The sequence below is a fragment of the Calypte anna genome, chromosome 12, assembly GCF_003957555.1.
Source record: "Calypte anna isolate BGI_N300 chromosome 12, bCalAnn1_v1.p, whole genome shotgun sequence".
Lineage (NCBI taxonomy): Eukaryota > Metazoa > Chordata > Aves > Apodiformes > Trochilidae > Calypte > Calypte anna.
The window spans coordinates 13,937,422-13,956,398 of record NC_044258.1 but is presented as its reverse complement, the minus strand read 5'-3'; the positions used below and the strand labels follow the sequence as shown (position 1 = coordinate 13,956,398).

General features: G+C 40.5%; 1 protein-coding gene across 1 annotated transcript in view; it reads right to left on the bottom strand.

Annotated features, from left to right (window-relative positions):
• PTPRG (protein tyrosine phosphatase receptor type G) overlaps positions 1–18,977 on the bottom strand; it is a 392,351-nt gene that overhangs the window by 24,433 nt on the left and 348,941 nt on the right. Inside the window, 2 exon segments of the mRNA XM_030458295.1 lie at positions 6,463–6,554; positions 18,756–18,847. Coding sequence (XP_030314155.1) covers positions 6,463–6,554; positions 18,756–18,847 — 184 coding nt within the window.

Sequence of the window (18,977 nt, the reverse complement as noted above, 5' to 3'; positions counted from 1 at the left end):
TGCTATTATGGCTAATTTACCTTTTAATTATATTGTCCATGCTAATGCTAATTGGAATTTGATACACCCAGGTTTAACAACCCATTTTCATTGCCTTTCTGAAACAAGTTACAGATTAGTTTCTTCTAAACTTCAAAGAATTTCCATTTAAGTGTAAAATCAAACTGCTCCAGTGTCTTCCTGGTATTATAAGGTTCTGTGCAAGAATCTTTGCTACAGTGACTGAGCAGGAACTCAGTCTCTTGATTTTGCCTTACTTAGTGCTGCTGTTTCCCATTTACTTCAGTCTGATGTTCTAGCAGGGGCTGAATTGTGAAAGCCTATGAATAGCAATGAGGAGGCATCATGAACAAAGAAAGGATCCTAATCTGAAGGACTAAATTGGAGAAGATACATAGATATGTTTTGATATTATCGTGAGATTGTGAAGCATGAAAGCAGCTAGTTCATCCACCCCTAAAATAATTTTTTATCTATTATTTTAATCCCAAATTGAAGATTTCTGGGGTAGTGCTCTTGCTGTTTGTTTTATCACAGTAAACACAAAGACAGCATTACTGCCAGAGACAGCAGACAGTATTTGAAGTTATCCCACAGGAATAGTGTATATTTTTGCAATAATTTAGCACTCGTATAAACTCTCTAATGGCACACAAGAGAGGGGTAAGCTGGGGACAGCCTAGAAAGAACAAGAGAATAAACAAACCAAAAGGACTCAACACAGGAATGACAGCAGGGGAATAGATAGATAAAAATCCCTGTAAATTAATGGGAGAGGACAGTGGAGGACCACTTGCTTGTGCTATCCTATACTTCATTAGGGAGGGAGGTGTCAGAGTCTGCCCTTGCACTGCCCAGGTAGGGCTATGAAACTTCAGAGCATGGCTGTGGTACTTCGGTTAGTAACAGAAAGCCCAGAAAGCTGAACTGCATTTATTGCTTCTTTTAAATTTAACTGTTAAGTCATGATGCCAACTTCTTAGGGTAGGTCAAGCAGTGAGAAAAGAATCAAGGACTCCATGAAGACCCTTTCCTGCAGCAATCCTTTCTCCTCCAGCTTCACAGTGCTGCTTCCCTTTGGCTTCAGTACAGCAATGCACAGGCTGAGAATACCTCTAATTATGGTGATTTTGGGCCAGGGTTATAAAACATTTCCCAGTGCAGTCAGCTCTGTTAGCAGCATGCTTTTGAAAGGCCATCTTGCTACTGCCAAATTCCTTGGTATAGATGCAGTTATAAGCATGTGTCTGGTGTAAACTGGGTCTAATCTGTAAGGGATGCCAATCTGACTACACTGTGTTTTCAGTGTTTCAAGAAATGTGCAAAGTGCAGTGTTATCTCTGTTCAATGCAGCCCTTTGCTTCAAGAATAACATTCTGAGGTCACTGGTTAAAAAGAGACAGTGACCCCTGCCCTGAGCAGCAGCAACTGTGAGAATAACGTTAGCAAATCCCTGCCACAACACTGAAGATATAGATTTATGTTATTTCCTTATATTTCAGGACATTTAGAAGAAGGTGCCACTGGAGTATAAAGATATTTTCAATTTATGTGACGAGGGAGCTAGACAGCCTGCCTCCAAGTTCAGTGAGCCTGTTCAGACTCCAAATTGGCAATGAATCATTACACTCACACAGCCACAGGCAGGAGAGGTCTGGGGAGATTGTATTCACCCACTCTAATCACTCCTGCAGCAGCAGTGACCAATCCACTCCAGAATTAGGGAGGAGGGAAATAAAACTGTGATCTCAGAAAACCAAATGCTGTGGTAGACTATGAAAATTCACAGTTAGTTTTGGGGATGGAGGGTGATTTCTTTATGCTTAGTGTTCCTTTCTTAGAGCAAAAGGCCACAACTACTTAAAAAACTTACTGTGTTATTCCTGAAACTGGCCAGGGAGAGGGAGTGAAAAGCTTTGCTGTGGGAGGTGGCACTTCACACTCTTTGATACAAGAATTTGGAGGGCACATGCCCTGAATAAGCAGACTGACTATCAGGAGAACAGAAGATGACAAATGTGACCTCAGTTTTTAAAATGAGATCCAGAGGGGACATCAGGCACCACAGCCCACTAAATCTGCCTCCTCTGTGGGGCAAACTGCTAGACACTGCAATAAATAGCAGTTAGTGACTGCCTCTAGCACACTGTGGAGTGTGTCTCTGAAGAAGTCCATAGGTAAGAACAGTATGGAAAAGAACAGCACATTTGGATTTCTAAAAGGCCTTTGAAAAGGCCTTTCAAGCAACACCACTTAAAAGACTGGTCTGCCTTCGAGCAGAAGGAAAAATCTCCTTCTATACCAGGAGTTTAAAGGTGGGATTTGCTGCTCAGGAATTGTCAACGTTCAGATTTCACCAGTGGGACATTATGGGGACCTGATCTATTCACAAAGGGACTATAGAAAAGAAAATGTGTGTTTATGATACAAAATTATTCAGGATAATTAAAACAAAAGCTGTTTGCAAAGGGAAGGAGAACAATCTCACAATGCTGAATGGCTGAGTGATAAAACGAGAAACAAAATTCAATGTTGATAAATGCAAAGTGATGTACTTGGGAAAAACAACCCTAACTACACACACATACTGACAGGCTCCCAATTTGCTGTTGCCACTCAGAGATGAGACCTTTGGGTCACAGTTGATAGTTTTCTGGAGGTGTCAGCTGAGTGCTCAGTGGTTGTTAAAAACAAATAGTATGTTAAGAAGGAGGAAAGTAATAGAAAAAAACACCCAGAAAACTGAACTCTGGAGTAAACCCACTCATTAAATACTGCACAAAAAGGGCATGGTAAAGGAAAAATAAAAGGTAAAGAGGGAACAAGTCATCCTAATTCTAGAATGGCTGTCAAATAAACATATAGTTTAGACTTCTTCAGATTTAAAAACAGAGAAGATTAAGGGGGAATATGAGCGAGGCAGACAGAATCAGGCAAGGCCTTCAAGTGCACAGGGAGGTACTTTGTAATGCAAAAACTAGGAGGTGCCAAGCAAAGTTGTTAGGCATGAGTTAAAAGCGAAAGGAAGTCTATTCTTGTGGAACAAAGTGTAGAATTCATTGCCATGGGATGCTTTGGACACCAGAGTCTAAAAGGGTTCAACAGGCAATTAGAAATTTGTGGAAGAAAGATCCATCAAGGGCTATTAAACACAATGATGCTACGAGAATCTCTGGCTAGACAAGAAGTAGATACAATCTCTGGCTCAGGAAGCCTCAGTCTCTGTTCAGTCTTGCCACCAGTGCTGCCCTCTAAAAATGTGTTATCTCCCCCTGTATCCCATAGCAAGACAGTGCTTGAGACTACCTGACAGCAAGACAAAAAAACCCAAACCTCTCAACTTTTTTTCAGTATTTGGTTAAACAAATTCCAAGGTGGAATACAAAGAGTTCTATCAGAGATCAGACTGGTGATGCAGGATTGTGGGCTTCATTTAAAAAAAGCTTTTTGTGGGTTAGTATTAAATTTGGCCTCATATTTCTAGTTTATATAAAAAACAAGAAGATTTATGATACTCAAAGGAAAACTTAACAATTCTGCATACACAAGAAAGCCCAGCTACCACCAGACAATAAAGCTGGCTACTTGCACTATGACTACCCCAAAGGAATAAGGATTCATTTTGGATGTACTTTCCAAGGAGAGATTTGTGAGTTCCAGGTCTTTTTTTCCTCTGCACATAAAATGCTTCCTAAGCACATTCACAAAATATTTAGCTGTAATTACAGCTCATTTTAAGAGAAGGAGGCACTATTCACACAATTTACTTTCAAAGAAATCTTCTTACTGTAAAAAACAACTCAATACAACCCACAACACAATGCCATAGATACAGGAAAAGGCTAACACCAAACACTATCAACAAACAAATGAAGAATAGTTTACCTTGTACATGGGGCAGTATTTGTGTGTGCCTAGAGAATTCTTTCCTTTCTGAGGTTCCACCATAAAACCTCCTGCCACAGAAACTTCTGAAGAGATTTTTTCATCCTTTTCTCATTTATACAAAATCTCAGTCACTGGCCATCTCTGGGAAGATTTATTTATTCTACAATATTGATAAATATTGGCATCCCCTTGCCATTTTCCTATCTCTTCCTTTTAGATGTAAAAAACAGATTTTTTTGGTAAAAAGCCTGTATGAGTGCAGAACCTAACAGCTCTTTTCAGAAGTTCCCCAGGCATGAGGGCACCATATGGCTGTGGTACTTTTCATGCAAGATGAGCGGCCCCATAACACTGGATATTCTGTTTCAGCTAGAATCCCACCATTTCTCCATAAACTTCAGCAAAGTCTTCACTGTAGTTGCCAGATACAATTCCAGCACACACACCCCATCCTGGCTGGATCTGATAGGAGGTGAGAAGTTCCAGCCACTTCCAATTGCTCCTGTACAAATGGAACCTGGGACTCCTCTGTCCCTCAGCCAACAGAGCTCTGAGTCACTTTAGACACTCAGAAATATTTAACCTACAGACTTTACAAACAATCCTGTGTTTCACTCTTCTGTCCCATCACTCTAAATCATAAGGAAGAAAACAGGCCAACAAGGCATCAGCAGGGCAGAACATAAGCAGTAGAAGGCAGCTGGATGGTTTATCCTAGACAGTAATCACCTCGTTCCTATTTCTTGTCCTCACTCTAAGAGATTTCAGTTACTCCTTAGGAAGCTGAAACCTCAGCTATGAGGAAAAACATCTTTAGTAGCTACACTGACTTCAAAGCAAGGGCTCAAATCTTTAAGCCAGCACAGAGAACAGAATTTGGCTCATGCAGACCTCAACGTCCCTTCAGAGAGACCCCTGTGCCCCCTGGAACAGGACTGATGGGCCAAAGCTGTCTCTGCTGCCACAGTGTGGCTCTCACAGCTGAGAGAAAAGGGAAGGGAAAACCAGGGCTATTAGAAGAGTGTTTTCCTTTGCTGAAACATGGGCTGAAGGTGTCCAACATTTGTTAATAGCAGCGATCTTGCGACAGCTGAAGCAAAGCCTGCTTAAAGCCAGACCAAGTTTACAGATGTGTTGCTGATTATTTTGAATAATTAAATGGTGTAAAACCCCAGCTGTGATGAATAGCACTGGGGTCACAATTCATAAATAATTGAGAAGAGTGAGTTGCATTTGATCATCCTGATCAAATTCTGCTCTCTGGAGAATAAATGTTTGTCCTGAATACCATCAACATTGTTAAATGCCTCAATATTCCTGCTCAGCCATCCAGCCAGCAGTCAATTGAACTAAATCACTTTAACACCTTACACATTTGCCTTTCCTCATGAATACAAAACGTTTCTAACTAACACAATGGTTTTTGGGCATTAGACAAAGCAGCCAGTCTTTATAGACAGTAACCAAACAGCAACAATAAATGTTTTAAATGATCCCATTAAAAACAATCTCTGCATACAGACTTGTCTTTACTGCAGTAAGTGAAGAAGCCATAGACAGTAGGCCACCTATTCTGTTTCACTGCCTTGTTTGTAAGCAAAGCTGCCTCTTTGATTTTCATGCAGCACACAAATGCATCTCCTTTTGCTGGCGGGCCAGCCAGCACCACAGCTCTGTGCAGTTTCCTGGGGCTCCTGCTTCCCAATAATTTCAAAAGCTCAGCAGTGACTGTGATTAGACTGAACAAAAGAAATGCCTAAAAACTAGCCAGAGAATACTGACTGGTGCTTGTTAGGGCCTGACTCAGCAACCTAACCTGTCCTTGTACTGTGTGCTGTTTACCATGCTTGCACAATTTATTTGGTAACCCAGAGGTGGAAAACTACTTTTACTTCATTGAAATTACTTCCAATTTGTAGCAGATTTACAGGTCAGAATCTGTCCTAAATTGGTAACGATATGTCAGCTTTAAAATAGTCACATTATGTAAACAGCACCAACTAAATCCCAATGCCTTTCTCCTTGGTTTTACTGGAACAAAATAACCAATGACTTTAACAGTGATCATTCCTGGATGAGCAGAGCATGGACAAGGACTCCAGGAACTGACCCATAATTTGGGTTTTCATAAAAGACCAAATTCTACTATTCTTACTCATAGTGAGCACTGCTTTACTTCTTTGGGCTACTCAGTGGGTATGTGACTTCTCATTGTTACTAAAAGGAGCAAATTCTGGACCAACAAGAGTAAAATAAGATGTAGATTGTAAAAAAAGCCTAGAGTTAAGGGTAACTGCTTCTATCTTGATGTTGTTCCTGGGGAACTGCTGGGAGATTTTTCTATTTAATAAAAACCTAGGAGGGTCCCCCCTTAAAAGCACCAAATCTGTGGTAGTTAGAAAGCATCTGTAAAATTCCAGTCCCACATTGCTCATACCTGGTGGCAAACTGGTATTTCCCTATTTCTTCTGATACATTTGAGTGTTGCATTTACTGTACATGATAGATGTCTCTACACAGTCTCTATCTACTACTACACAATTAACATCTTATAGGTGGATCATCAAATCATACCTCAAAGTCTTCTGAGAACCCATGCTGGTTATTAGAATACAGCTCACTGATGTGTTTAACAAACTGCTTGACTGGAATTGCTTCCATATCATCTGTGGAAAGAAAAAGATATTCAGAGTTGCTATTTGTCTCATACATAAATCTTCAGGAGAGAAAGTCTTCACTCTATCACTGAGATCTGAGTTCCCAGGGCAGAACTGGTTTGACACGTGATAATAGGAAATCTTGATGAATCTGGCCAATTTTGAAGTAACTCTTCATATTATATTTGCAATTCTAAGCACTGCTGCCATGAATACTTAGAGTTTGCTCCCCCTGATGATAATTTACAAGGTCCAATGGAAGTTCAAGGATTGTTGAGCTTGTGTTTGCAGCTTGAAGATGGCTGTAGATGGGATGGAGATGCCTCCTCTCCTTCCACATTGTATAAAAAGAATAGAGAGCCAGGATATGAAAATACAGTAGACGATTGCCCACAGTAAGTTTTTACTGGACTGTGCAGAGCCACGGACTTTTTCTCCTGAAAGTTAATAACTTTTTCCCTTTTATACCATGATGTAGAATCCAAATGGACTTATCACAGACCTGACTCTGAGCAAAAGAACAGACAGCACAACACCCACACTAATTTGAGTCCTCTCGTGCCAGACACTATTCATAACATTGAATATGTATTGCACTAGACCATTTGTTCTTGCTCAGCACAGTGCAAATTCCACCCAACGTACCCATAAATCATCCACAGACATTTTCTTAAAATAAAGAAGTCAAAGGCTTGAACTGAAGACAAACAAGCACCTGGGACTCTGGACAGATTCTAATAAAGCTGGGTGTAGGATGGCTGCCTCATTTCTCTCTTTCTCCCTCTCTCCAAAAAGGCCTAGATGTTGTTACAACCACTACTGAAGTTGGTACAAACACTGTGCTTGCCAAGATTCATTAGTTAATATTTTCATGTCTGGCATTTAGAAAATGTAAATTGCTATAAAACTGTGATTACTTTCAGCATGTGAAATAATCTATTTCCTCATGGTTACTATTGTCTGATTGCATGATTTTATGGCAATATTCTGGTATTTATATATTCCATTTAATATTTTCAGAAGATTGCATCCATTTTATGTTTACTCCCAGTAACTCAGTTGTGTATTTTTGCTCCCATTTAGAAGCCATATGGTTTGGTGCTACAGCTGCATTATAATCTGGATTCTTTTCCTTTTGAACATCTACATTATGATAGAAAAAATCCAAATATTTCTACAGATACTTAGCAAAATTTAACGATAAATAAATAGATGTGACATTTACTGAATTCAGAGTGAAAGATCTTTGGCAGCTAAAACCTCTAAGCTGTCACATATGCTTTTCTTAGCAAAGGGTATGAAGATCTGTATGTGTAAATGAGGTTCTACTTTGGCAAGAATTTTATAGATCCCTGACAATCTGATTTCTTTCCAGCTGATGGCAGTTAATATTGACCATATCCATACTTCTCTACTCTTATTTTATCAGGTAATGCTGTAAGGCAGCTTTTTGCATCTATTGACATTTTCAGATTTCAATCAGCTCTCTTCTGTTTTATTTAAAAGAGCCAATTGTTAAATATAAGTTTGCAATCTGATCGCCTCCCAGTACAGTAATGCTACTTTAATTAACCATGTGCCCATTTACAGAATAATACAAAATTCAAAACATTTGACAAGTGCATGCTCAGCACAGTAAAAAGCTGCAACATGCAGAAATGCTGCCTCTTTAAAATATTTAACTGATAACATTAATTCTATGTAACTCTGAGAACATCATTGTCTCATAACAACCTTCATATTAATATGTTTGCAGCCAAGACACTTGAATGGAATGATCAGTAGAAACAGCAGTCAACAGCAAGACCCTGTAAAACAATCTTTGCTCTCCTGAAAAGCAACCCATAAATCCTACATTTCCTTGAAAATAACTTGTGCTGTGATAGCAATTTCACATACTCTCACAAGGGAAGTTCCATAGTTACTATTCGTTTTTTTCTTGAGTAGCTGAGACCAACTGAGATCTAGGATTCACTGTGGCAGACCAGTGTGTCCAATTTAATTTTGCAGAAGGCAGAACTTAATTTTAATTGTGATCCGTGAGCCAAAAAATACATTATAGATAACTTGTTCTCCAGCCCATTGAATTCCCACCAATTTCAAGGATAGGTCTTGCACCAGAGAACCATGGCAAAATATGGTTAGTTTTCTTTTTACTATCTTCACTGCATGGTGGCAGTGTGTCTCCACCTTTTATAGCCATAGCTAATTCACTTCTCTGCTATCCCTGTCCTTCATTGTTTCTCCTTTTTCCTCTTCTGCATTTTCACTTCCACCTCCCTTCAGAAGCCTTATTCCGATGCAGTTTCTTACCCTATTTGATAACAGGGCCAACAATTTAAACATTAAATAAATTAAACAGGAAATGCTGTTGACATATGAGCTCACTGGGTGAGAGGAACCTTATGCTGCTGAAGCTGAGACTAATCCTGGTGGGAAATCCACAGCACAGAGGGCACATGCAGCCACAGCCTTGTCCCCTGTCCATAGCCACAGGAGAGCAGCTCTCTGGAAGATGCAGTCTATTAAAATGACCAATGAAACAGAAAAGTGTTAAAATAATTTGGGACTGTATTTTTCTATTCATGACCTTCAACTCCAAACTCCCAGGCATACACATTTCTGGAGCTGGGGTATCTGCTTAAGCACCCCAGACCACAGTGCAGACCTCCAGTAAAATATGTACAGATACACTCAGCACTCCTGAACAATTTCTGCTCTCACATTAGCTGAAGACAGCTGTGACCTTCTCTAAGAAAACCAACAGATGTAGCTAGATGCACAGAATACGCTTTTTCTTGCACTATCATCATTCCAAAGGCTTTGATTAAGCCTTCTTTCCACCTTAAGACAAATAGACTTCAGTGACTATAATTCCTTTAGTCGATTGAAGAGATTAATGGAATCCTATAATGGCTAATGAGGAGCTCTCTCAGTCATTCTGAACATATTCCCTTTTGCACCATATACTTTTTCCCATCCAAAAGCAAGAGTGACATTTGATACTCCCAGTAGGATACTTACATTTTGCAAGACCTACACAATATCCAAAGCAGAATATGGAAACATTTCAGCAAGACACCTTCACCTCCAAGACTGCAAATACAATTACAGGTCTGTCTAGCTTAAGTTTAGCCATCTGTTTTATCAGTGTCAATAAAGTGATTCTGGACCTACATCTCTATAAAATACGAGCTGAATCTGGCACCATAGTAATGTACTAACCCTTTTTTGGTTTACAAAGAGAAAGAAGTAATCTTAGATGGACAAGGGTGAAAGTCTACAGAATGTTAAAATAATGATACGTATATATAATATTATAAATAATGTAATTTATAATAATATTCTTTATAATCATACACTCCTGAAGCTGTCAGGTGGAGGGCATGTTTATTCACTGTGCCAGATATCTAACACATTGGTGTAGTTTCCATCTTCACTTGATGGTTCAAGCAAAGTGCCTGAGAACAGTATCCAACCCACAAAACCAAAGGGGACTACAGTGGAGCTCACTTCCTGCCACAAAGGGTGAACACCAGGAAGAAAGTCAGGTTTGTTAAAAAAAAAAACCAAAAAAACTATTGTAGAGGAAAACCTTCACTTGCACCTCATTTTTTAAAAAATGGCAATTGACTATTCAGAATACTTAACACATTCCTTCAGAATACAGCCACCTTCAAAAGAAGCTTAGAGTGTATAGAAGCAATCAAGTTTGAACAGGGTTACCTTTACAGTTTGGATAATTAGTAATCCCACCAGGAAGGATTTTCCCCTATCTCTCTTTTAATAAGTGGCCTTTGTAATGTTAAAGCAATAGGGACCAATTTCAAAAGAAAAATGGGATGTCATACCAGAGATGGCATTTCCACATAATAAGATCTCAGATTCATTGTGATTCATTTATAGCCTGAGAGCTCACTGGATAGGTTAGTGGCACTGGATTGAAATAGATGGGTTTGGGTCAGAAGTTAATCCAGAAGGTCAAAACCAAATAGCTTCCTCATATTACCTTTGTCTAGTTTGGAGTTTTGGTGTTTCTGAAGACCAGACACTTGACACATACATAGAAGTCTTGGTAAGCAAATTCTCCAACATCTTTCATTCCCTTTGTAAATGCTTTCTGTTTTTCAGCTATTATCTTACTCAGTCTACTAAATCCAATATACTCCTCGTACCTTATGCTTTACTTTTTAATGTGCAAGCTTTTCCCATTTGTTTGTTAGACACTGCACTTCAGTCTCCTCATTTGCAAAGCCACCTGGATCCGTGTGCCATAGCTGTCACATGGCTCGGCCCATCTGCTCCAACAGCAGCCACTTACTGCACTGCTCAGCAGCCCTGTGCCACCCCTTTGCCTTTCAGCAACACCTCCATCAATTCTCAGCCTGCTCTTCACAGCTGGCTTCAGCCAAAGGACAAGGGGTTTCTCCCAGTCCTCTCTCCCTGCCTGCAAGGCTGAGCAGTGAACTGAATCCATCTGCTGCTCTGGGTGATGAATATAAGAAAGGTTTAATTGATTGGTGAGGAAGAGGAAGAAGGATGAGCTGTCAGGAGGGTAGAAGGGTTGATGAGGAAGAGTAAAGTGACAGGGAAACTGCCCTTTCTGAAGGCAGCAATAACCTCACCTGTCTTAGGACAATCATGAAACCAGTGACATTGTTAGTGACATTAACCCTGGAGAATCCACTCTCAACAGCATATATCCTCACAGTTCTCATCTTCTGCAAAAAAAGTTTTGCCAATTGGAAAGAAATATCTAACAGTAGCTTCACAGAAGGGCTGGATTTGACCTCTTAACTCAATGAAAAATAATATATCTGACAAATGATGTCCCATATCCACAGCAAACGAGCACCTTTCTTTTCCCAGCAGCCTGGGATTGACCCTGGGATGTCAATCCATCTTCCACCCTCTTGTTCTCTGCTACTGGAGGGGACACTGAATGCAATCCCAGGATTTCTTTTTATATATTTATTTTACTGTTAACTGCAGTCAGTGAGGTTTATGGATATTTATTTTTTACAAAGAGGGATGGAAAAATTCTGCAAGCAGCTGGAATACCTAGCATCAATATCCAGCACGCATATTATTTAAAAGTAAGCTTAACAGCCACTCTGTAAGCTACAAATATATATCAGAGTATAGGCTGTTGAGCTATAGCAAAAGCTTCCCTTCACCTGCAGCACTGTAACCAAGTAACCAGATGAAGAGCAATTCCAACAGATTCATTTCCACAACAAGCAATGGGGCACTTGTAGCTCAGATTGAAATAGGACCTGTGCAATTGTGCCACATAATATGGAAGTGCACACAACAAAATGTACTAAATGGGGATGTAAAGCTCAGGTCTGTATTTGGTCTGTCTCTAGTAAAGTTGCTGATCATAAAGAATATTGCAATATTTAATAGTATGCCCTTGGGTAAAATTTGGCCCCAGCAGAGGTTATTGAGAACTGGAATCAGCTCCACGAAGGTCAGGTGTTCACCTCTACAGAGAAGCTTGAACAAAAACCTCTGAACCTACAGATTGAGCGTATGCCCTGAAGTGCACACACAGGGGTCAGAAACTTGACATGCAGCTCAGATTTGGGCACTGACTGAATTTGTAATGTTTGAGCAGGCAACTCCACATCCAGATTCTGCCCTAAGTCATGTGAAAACTGGATTCCACAAGTAATTCTATGTGTAAAAATAGGTGGTGCCCAGATTTCTCCAAACCATTTTTTATTTAATTAATTTGATTTATACACATTTATGTGGTCAGAGCCTTTAATTCTGCAGTATATTGCCTGTCCTTGGTAAACTGTATAAAAATAAGAACATAACTGAGCCATTGTGTTTCCTTTGACATAATTTTTTTCTGACTGAGCACATTGCTTGCTCTATGAAAAGTGATCAGAAATATAAGAATGGTTATATTTGTATAGCCCGAGTATCACTTAATTTATAATAAAACAAAGTCATAAAAAACCTCTTAGCTTGAGAAGCTGTCTGTTTTCTGTGGAGATCATACATGCATAAATACTAAAAAGGCAGAAGGTTCCATTCTAGGAGATCAAACTGAAGCCCTTTAAGGCTGGCTTCCTCCTGAAGTCACTGCTGTCAATAATTAAGACAAGTTATAAATTAAAATAAATTATAATTTACTAAAGGTTAATTATTTGGGACACCATTTCTCATTACTGCAATGGTTTTGTCATCACGTGTTTATCAGACCCTGTTTATCCTAAAAATGCCTTTCAAAGTGAAAAGGCAAGGAAAACACTGAATCCATTTGAAGGTCCTGGGTAGCTGGGCACGTTGAAAGAAAAACAAAAAAGTCCTTCCAGCAAGATAATTGCTATCTATTTGTTATAATCAAGTCAAATGAACATTAGGGCAGGTTTCTGATAAAGGACAGACACATGAAAAAAGCAGAATAAGAAAAATCACCTGCGTAATATTGTAGCTACATTAATCTCTCTTGCTTCAAGATTTAATCTACTACATTGCTATTAGCCATGCATCAGTCAGGAATATAAAGATGTTAATGATAAAACTTTATATGTGTCAAAATAAGAGCTCAGTTTAAATCTGCTTGTACAAATCTTAGATTAGGTTATTGTTAATTATAAATGTAATATCAATACACTTCTTCCCTTTAAGCAAAAAACCAATTTTAGTCCAAGGGAATGAAATAATGTGAATTTTCTCTTAGCAGAGACATTAAGCATGATCTTATTTGGTATTGCCTGCTAAGAAACATGATTTTCATCTCACATATTTCCATACTCAGGTCCCAGGTGTGCCATCAATTACATACATGGCTCACATTTAAGCCATGGAGGTTAAACTCCAGGGCTCTGCAGCCCGATGATCCTCAGAAAAGGATCGAACTCTAACATGGCCACCATGGAAACATGGTTTGGGATGATTAAGCCAGTCTGAAGACTCCATTACCAGTTCCATGATTAGATACCATACCATAAATTCTTCACTGTGCTGCAGAAGCAGCAGTTTATAGCAGGGGAAAAAGGAAGGTGGATGTTCCCTAAAATACCTTGATATTTTCTTGGCTTCAGAGGACGGCTGTGTGTGCAATATTGCATTCATGAATTTAATTGAAGTTGAAGATAGGTACAATTCACAATATGGTGCTGGAACATAAAATCCACAGGGAGCAGAAAGCAGAAATAAAGTCTTAAACAGCTGAAGAGCACTACCTCTGTGCTCAGTGAAGAGCTTCATGCCCTTGAGAAATAAGCCTTCCACTTTTCCTTGTGTCTTGCCAGTCTCCAGCACACTGTCAGTGTTGGCCACAGATGTGTCCTGGTGTCTGCTCTTTAGCTCTTGGGATGCAACCTGAGACAGCTACATCTTAGAAGAAAACAGTAAAATACCAAGCTCCTGTTGTCAAGCTGCAGTTTCCTTGTCAAATGCAATACCTCTTGGTACAATCTCTGAAAAGAAAATGTTGCAGGGTGGATGCTGGCAGAAGGTATCAGAAGTAAGAGAGATGAGCTTGTAAAAAACACATCAAGTCTAACCACTGATGTTTGTCAGCAAAGGTTGAAGGAATAAGAAAGAAAGTTTCAAACTTCTGAAGGGATCTAAGAGAAACTAGGAGTAAGTTGGGACTTCTAGCCATGAGAAGCAGAGGAAAATGAAGGATGGAAATGGCTGTGCTGGCCTTCACACCCTTGCATGACTGCATGAAGTGATCAGGGCATCTTTTCACTGCAGCATATTTGGCTACTCCACTATTTCCTTGGCCCATGCACTCATACTGAGTCACTCTTGAAGAAGCATGAGAGTGTTTCTCTGTCAGATTCTGTCACTGGCTGTTTTAAATACAGCATTCATAAACTCCAGTACTAGTTTAAAAAAGTTCATTTACTGCCCCCTTTACAACCAAAACTACATGCACTGGGAAATGCTCCTGAGCCTTGCAGTCTAGACACAGCTGAAATAACTGGCATCACATCTGAGACATCTTACTCCCACTAAAAATAGTGGAAGACATCTGGAATAATATGCTAAATGAATCAGCTGCACTGGGCAGCCGTTGTGTTCATTATGAGCCATGTTTCCCTGGACTGAGGTCAAGACTATGCAGGATTCTGAATTTTGCCATAGGCTCAAGCCTCAAGTGTCTCTGTCCTGAGCTCACAAATCCTGCTGACAGGAGCACCACTGCATTCACTGTGGCCTTAGGCTGGACAGAGAACCAGTAAAGTCCCAGCAAGCTCCAGAATGATGCACCACCCAAGAGCATGAAACTTTGGAAATTAAGGAGATGAGGAGAGTAGACGTGGAATTTGTACTGGTTTCACTATTTGATATCCAAGTTGCAGAGAGGTGCAACTTGTGCATTGCTGTCAAGCAGGTATTGCAATGAGAGCAAAGGAAACCTGAAAAAGGGTGCATTTTGTCAGTGCTGCAAAACACATAGGTCTGCAGCTACAATGCTGCTGCTTTTCTTACTTATTCAACTCCATTGACAAGAATCAAATTCAAAAATATTTAACCAGATACTGACTGGCTAGGGGAAAAAAAACCTAAGAGGAACAGGAGCTGGTTTGCTGAGAAAGAGATCTTGCCAAGACCAAATATTACAGTGAAGAGATCCAGGCAAAGATGACACAGAGGTGGCCAAAACTGAGTGTGGAGGTAAAGAGAGAAGACACGGAGAAATAATTTTGCTGGGCTGAATGGCAGGGGAGTTTCAGAAATCTGCCATTGATTACAGATGCATTACTGTCAGGTGCAAGGCTTATGTGAGTTTAGATTTATACCTCAGTTGTAATATCCAGTGGGTGACTCAGTTAATGGTATCTCCTTTGTCCTGAGATCAAGCAGTGCAGATAATTATGAATAATGATAATGATTTGGGTCTCAGAGTAAATTTGCACAGATAAGCACATGCCTATGGGTGATGTGGCTTCATGCACAATAATTAAGCACGTTTGCCATGGGAAGAGAAATAGAAAATGGATAAAATCATTCCTTTAGATTTTGGACCTGGAAAGATGTACTGTGTGCCTATTGCAGGTAGCTGGCAGACTGGTTTTAGATTTCATATACCTGAGAAAATAGAGGGTCTGCCTAAACAAGAGCAGAACGTGGTGCAGAAATAAACACAAAAGTTACCCCTGAGCATGCAAACATGTCACAGAGCAGAGCGGTGGCACACAGAGACACCAGTGCCACTTCTCAAACCTCTCAAGCTGCTTCAGGACATTGCTGTGCCTGGCTGCAAGGCACCTGGCAGAACCACCCCACACCTGGGCCAGGACCAACCAACCCAAACCTGCTCAGCTTCCTCCGACTGGCAGCTCACTGCATGCTGTAGATGGGGCTTGGCAAGGGTCCTAAATGTCTGCAGACACATTGCTCTAAATTGCCATCAGTGTGGCCACTTGGATGTAACTGAGAATAGAAGTTGGGCCTACTGAATTGTAAGACACGGATGCATGGTTCCACATGGATCTATCCAAATTTCTTTTGTAAGGATAGGGTTTCACAGGCTAACAAGGTTACTTTGAAAAGCTTGCTTTTGTGAAAATGCCACTTATATTTTGCTTCTAGGATCAACATGGCAAGTAAGACTTTCTCACACCCTCTGGCAGTTTCCAGAGGAAAAGTTCAGAGGCTTATTTTATCAGCTGCTATCAGTTCAAAGGAGAATTTTGTCATTTAATGTTTTTAAGGCATTTCAGTGGGTTGCCTACGTGGGAGCAGCAGCTGACACCAGAGAAGAGTGTCATTTAGCAGCACGTATATGGGGACCTCTTCTACATCTCCAAAAAAGGAAAACGTTTAGGAGAGTTTCAAGATCTTTCCAGGCAGATCTTTCCACCTTTGGAAAAAGCCAACATAGCTGGAATTTATCTCTACTAACTTTGAGACTCATTACAGACTCCCTGTGCAGATAATACACAAAGAGAGAGGCATGTCCAGATGGCGATTTGGCTTTTGATGCCCTGAATAGCTTTACTCAGTGCCAAGATCAAGTTCATCAGTTCATTCTCTCTTAAGACCTTCTGGGCATGACTCAGCTTCAGATTAAGGGACCTCCATTTAAATGTCTCTACACAGGTGTCCAAATGTCTATTATAGCCACAAAAAATTGTGGTCATTAAACTGAGGATTCAAGGGATGGAGTCACCTTTGCATCCAACTAGACTAAACCTCTGTCTAAGGGCCAGCTCTTCAAATGCCTTAGAGGTCATCAGCAGTCCTTGCAGATTTTTAACTACAAAGCTTCTTCAAGTGTCTTGAAGCTCTTGCTCAGCAGGTGCCTTAATCTGCAGTGCCTATTATCAGGGGTGAGCAGCTCTTAGTATTACCAGACCTGAGCAGTGTGCATTGCACTGACATGGGCATCGTGTCAGTCCCGTGCTGTGGTCCAGCAGCCTGGCTTGTTCTAGTCATGGGAAGATGTCCCCAAAAGGCAATGCTCTTCCATTCTCTATCACTTCTTGTTCCATGCTATAATGGCTGGTGGAGACACACTGGGATATGTGTTAGCCTTACCGTACCTGTCACCTGCACAGCTTTAACAGAACTCCTACAGCCTGTGTTATAATTTAATATGAATTCCATCCAGTCTTCAATGGACTGACCATCAAGGCATCCCTGTGAAACAGGGAAGAACCCCTGTCTCAACAACACAGACCACAGCACAAAAAGATGGAGCTTTCTGCCAGTTTCTCTACTTAACAAAAAATTGCCTCAGTCACAGTATAAAAACCTATACTTCTCCAAGGAGAAATTTCTCTGAGGGGTGATTTTTTTCTCCTCCCACTGCCTTATGCTCATAGCCCCCCAGGTTTGGACACTGCTCTGCACAGAGATCACATTAGCTCACCCTCCCCTTCCTCACAAGCTGTAAGAGGAGGCATGGTGGGACCACTAAACTGACTGCCAAAAGCACCCCCAGCAGGGAGATGCTCCTCCAGCTTTTAGAGTGGGAAGAATGGACCTCTCCAATTATTTAGGTTCTTTTGTGAAAACTCATTGCAGGTGGTAAAAAGCTAAAACCTCCTTTTTCCAGTTACCCCAGAGGAAAAGAAGGGTGGCTCCCTGCTAAGGAAGTGGTCAGGACTTACAGCATAGTCTTCCCCAGAAAGGAGAGGAGATGATAATATGTTTTATTCTATTTTCACTAGCACAGCATCAGACTATGAGGCACACTGCCTAATATTTTCTGCAGCAATGTTATAGCTAACCTTTCGTATTAGTTCCCACGGGTACTTTGAAAGACTCTTTCTAGAAAGGAGTTACACGCCTACTGAATAAAATCAAGGAAAATGTAAGAGCATTCTTTCACTTTTCTAGTCCACGTGTTTCTTCAGCATCTCAGAGATGGCTTTGAATGTGTTTTGCTAAAATGAATCTAATTAGCTACAGATTGAATCCTAGACCAACGACACAAATTACAGAATATGTGAAGGAAGCTGAAAACACCTTAAGGCAGCAAGTACAAGCATCTGACAGACTGAGGTCAGTACAGGATTCTGAGTATCTTAACTCTGCCTGTGAAACTGAGAAACATCAAACAAGGCAGTGGCTGCAAAGGCCACTAACATCGAGCTGCTCTCTGTCATCACAGCTTAAAGGGAACTGGATCCTGCACGTGGTAATTCCCAGTGGAAATGCCTCCTGAAGAGAGTACAGCACTAAGCTGTGCCCTCAGCTTTGCTCTCAGTATAGCTGAGAGGGGAATGCGACCTTTGGTAGCTTGATTAATACCAAATTAACAGATGGCTTTGGACTTTACTTGAGATTGTTTGCTTATGCCTCTGCCTTGCTTTGCTCCCGGAGACCCAGCAGACACCACTCCTGCAGACACTGAAAGTGGGGGCCAACTCCCCTGCTCTCAAGAGAGCATCAGGTCTGAATATCCCTCATCCCCAACCTGTCCTGATGGAGCAGCTGGTTTCCCCCTGGATGCCTCAGTGTTTTTAAGAAGTGTTGCTCATGCTTTTGACATTTTACAAAGGTTATTCTGAAATTTCTATTAAAACCATGTGGGAGAGGTGCCTATTGAAAAATACAGCACTGGCATTCAGAGACCAATTCAGAGCACCTTAAATTAAATGAAGCAGCACTGATACAACAAATTTCTACCAAAACCCCCATGATTTATCACAAGCATAACCTTCTCTACTTTATGTAATTAAAACAGACTCCAAGTAGCACAAACACAAGAGATTAAGCCCGTCTTACCTGGAATAGGTATAATGGGAATACTTTCATTGGGAACGACACGGGGGGAACTGCTGTCCTCCACATAGAAATGAGCAGTCTGAAAACACTTTCTGTTAAAAGAAAAAAAAAAGATCAGGGTGTGAAAAACTGTTCTCCGAATCAATAGCCAAAAAACTTTTGCACATGTTTTGCTTCTCCATTTCAGTTCCATTTCTGCTCTGTACTTTCAGACATTACAGT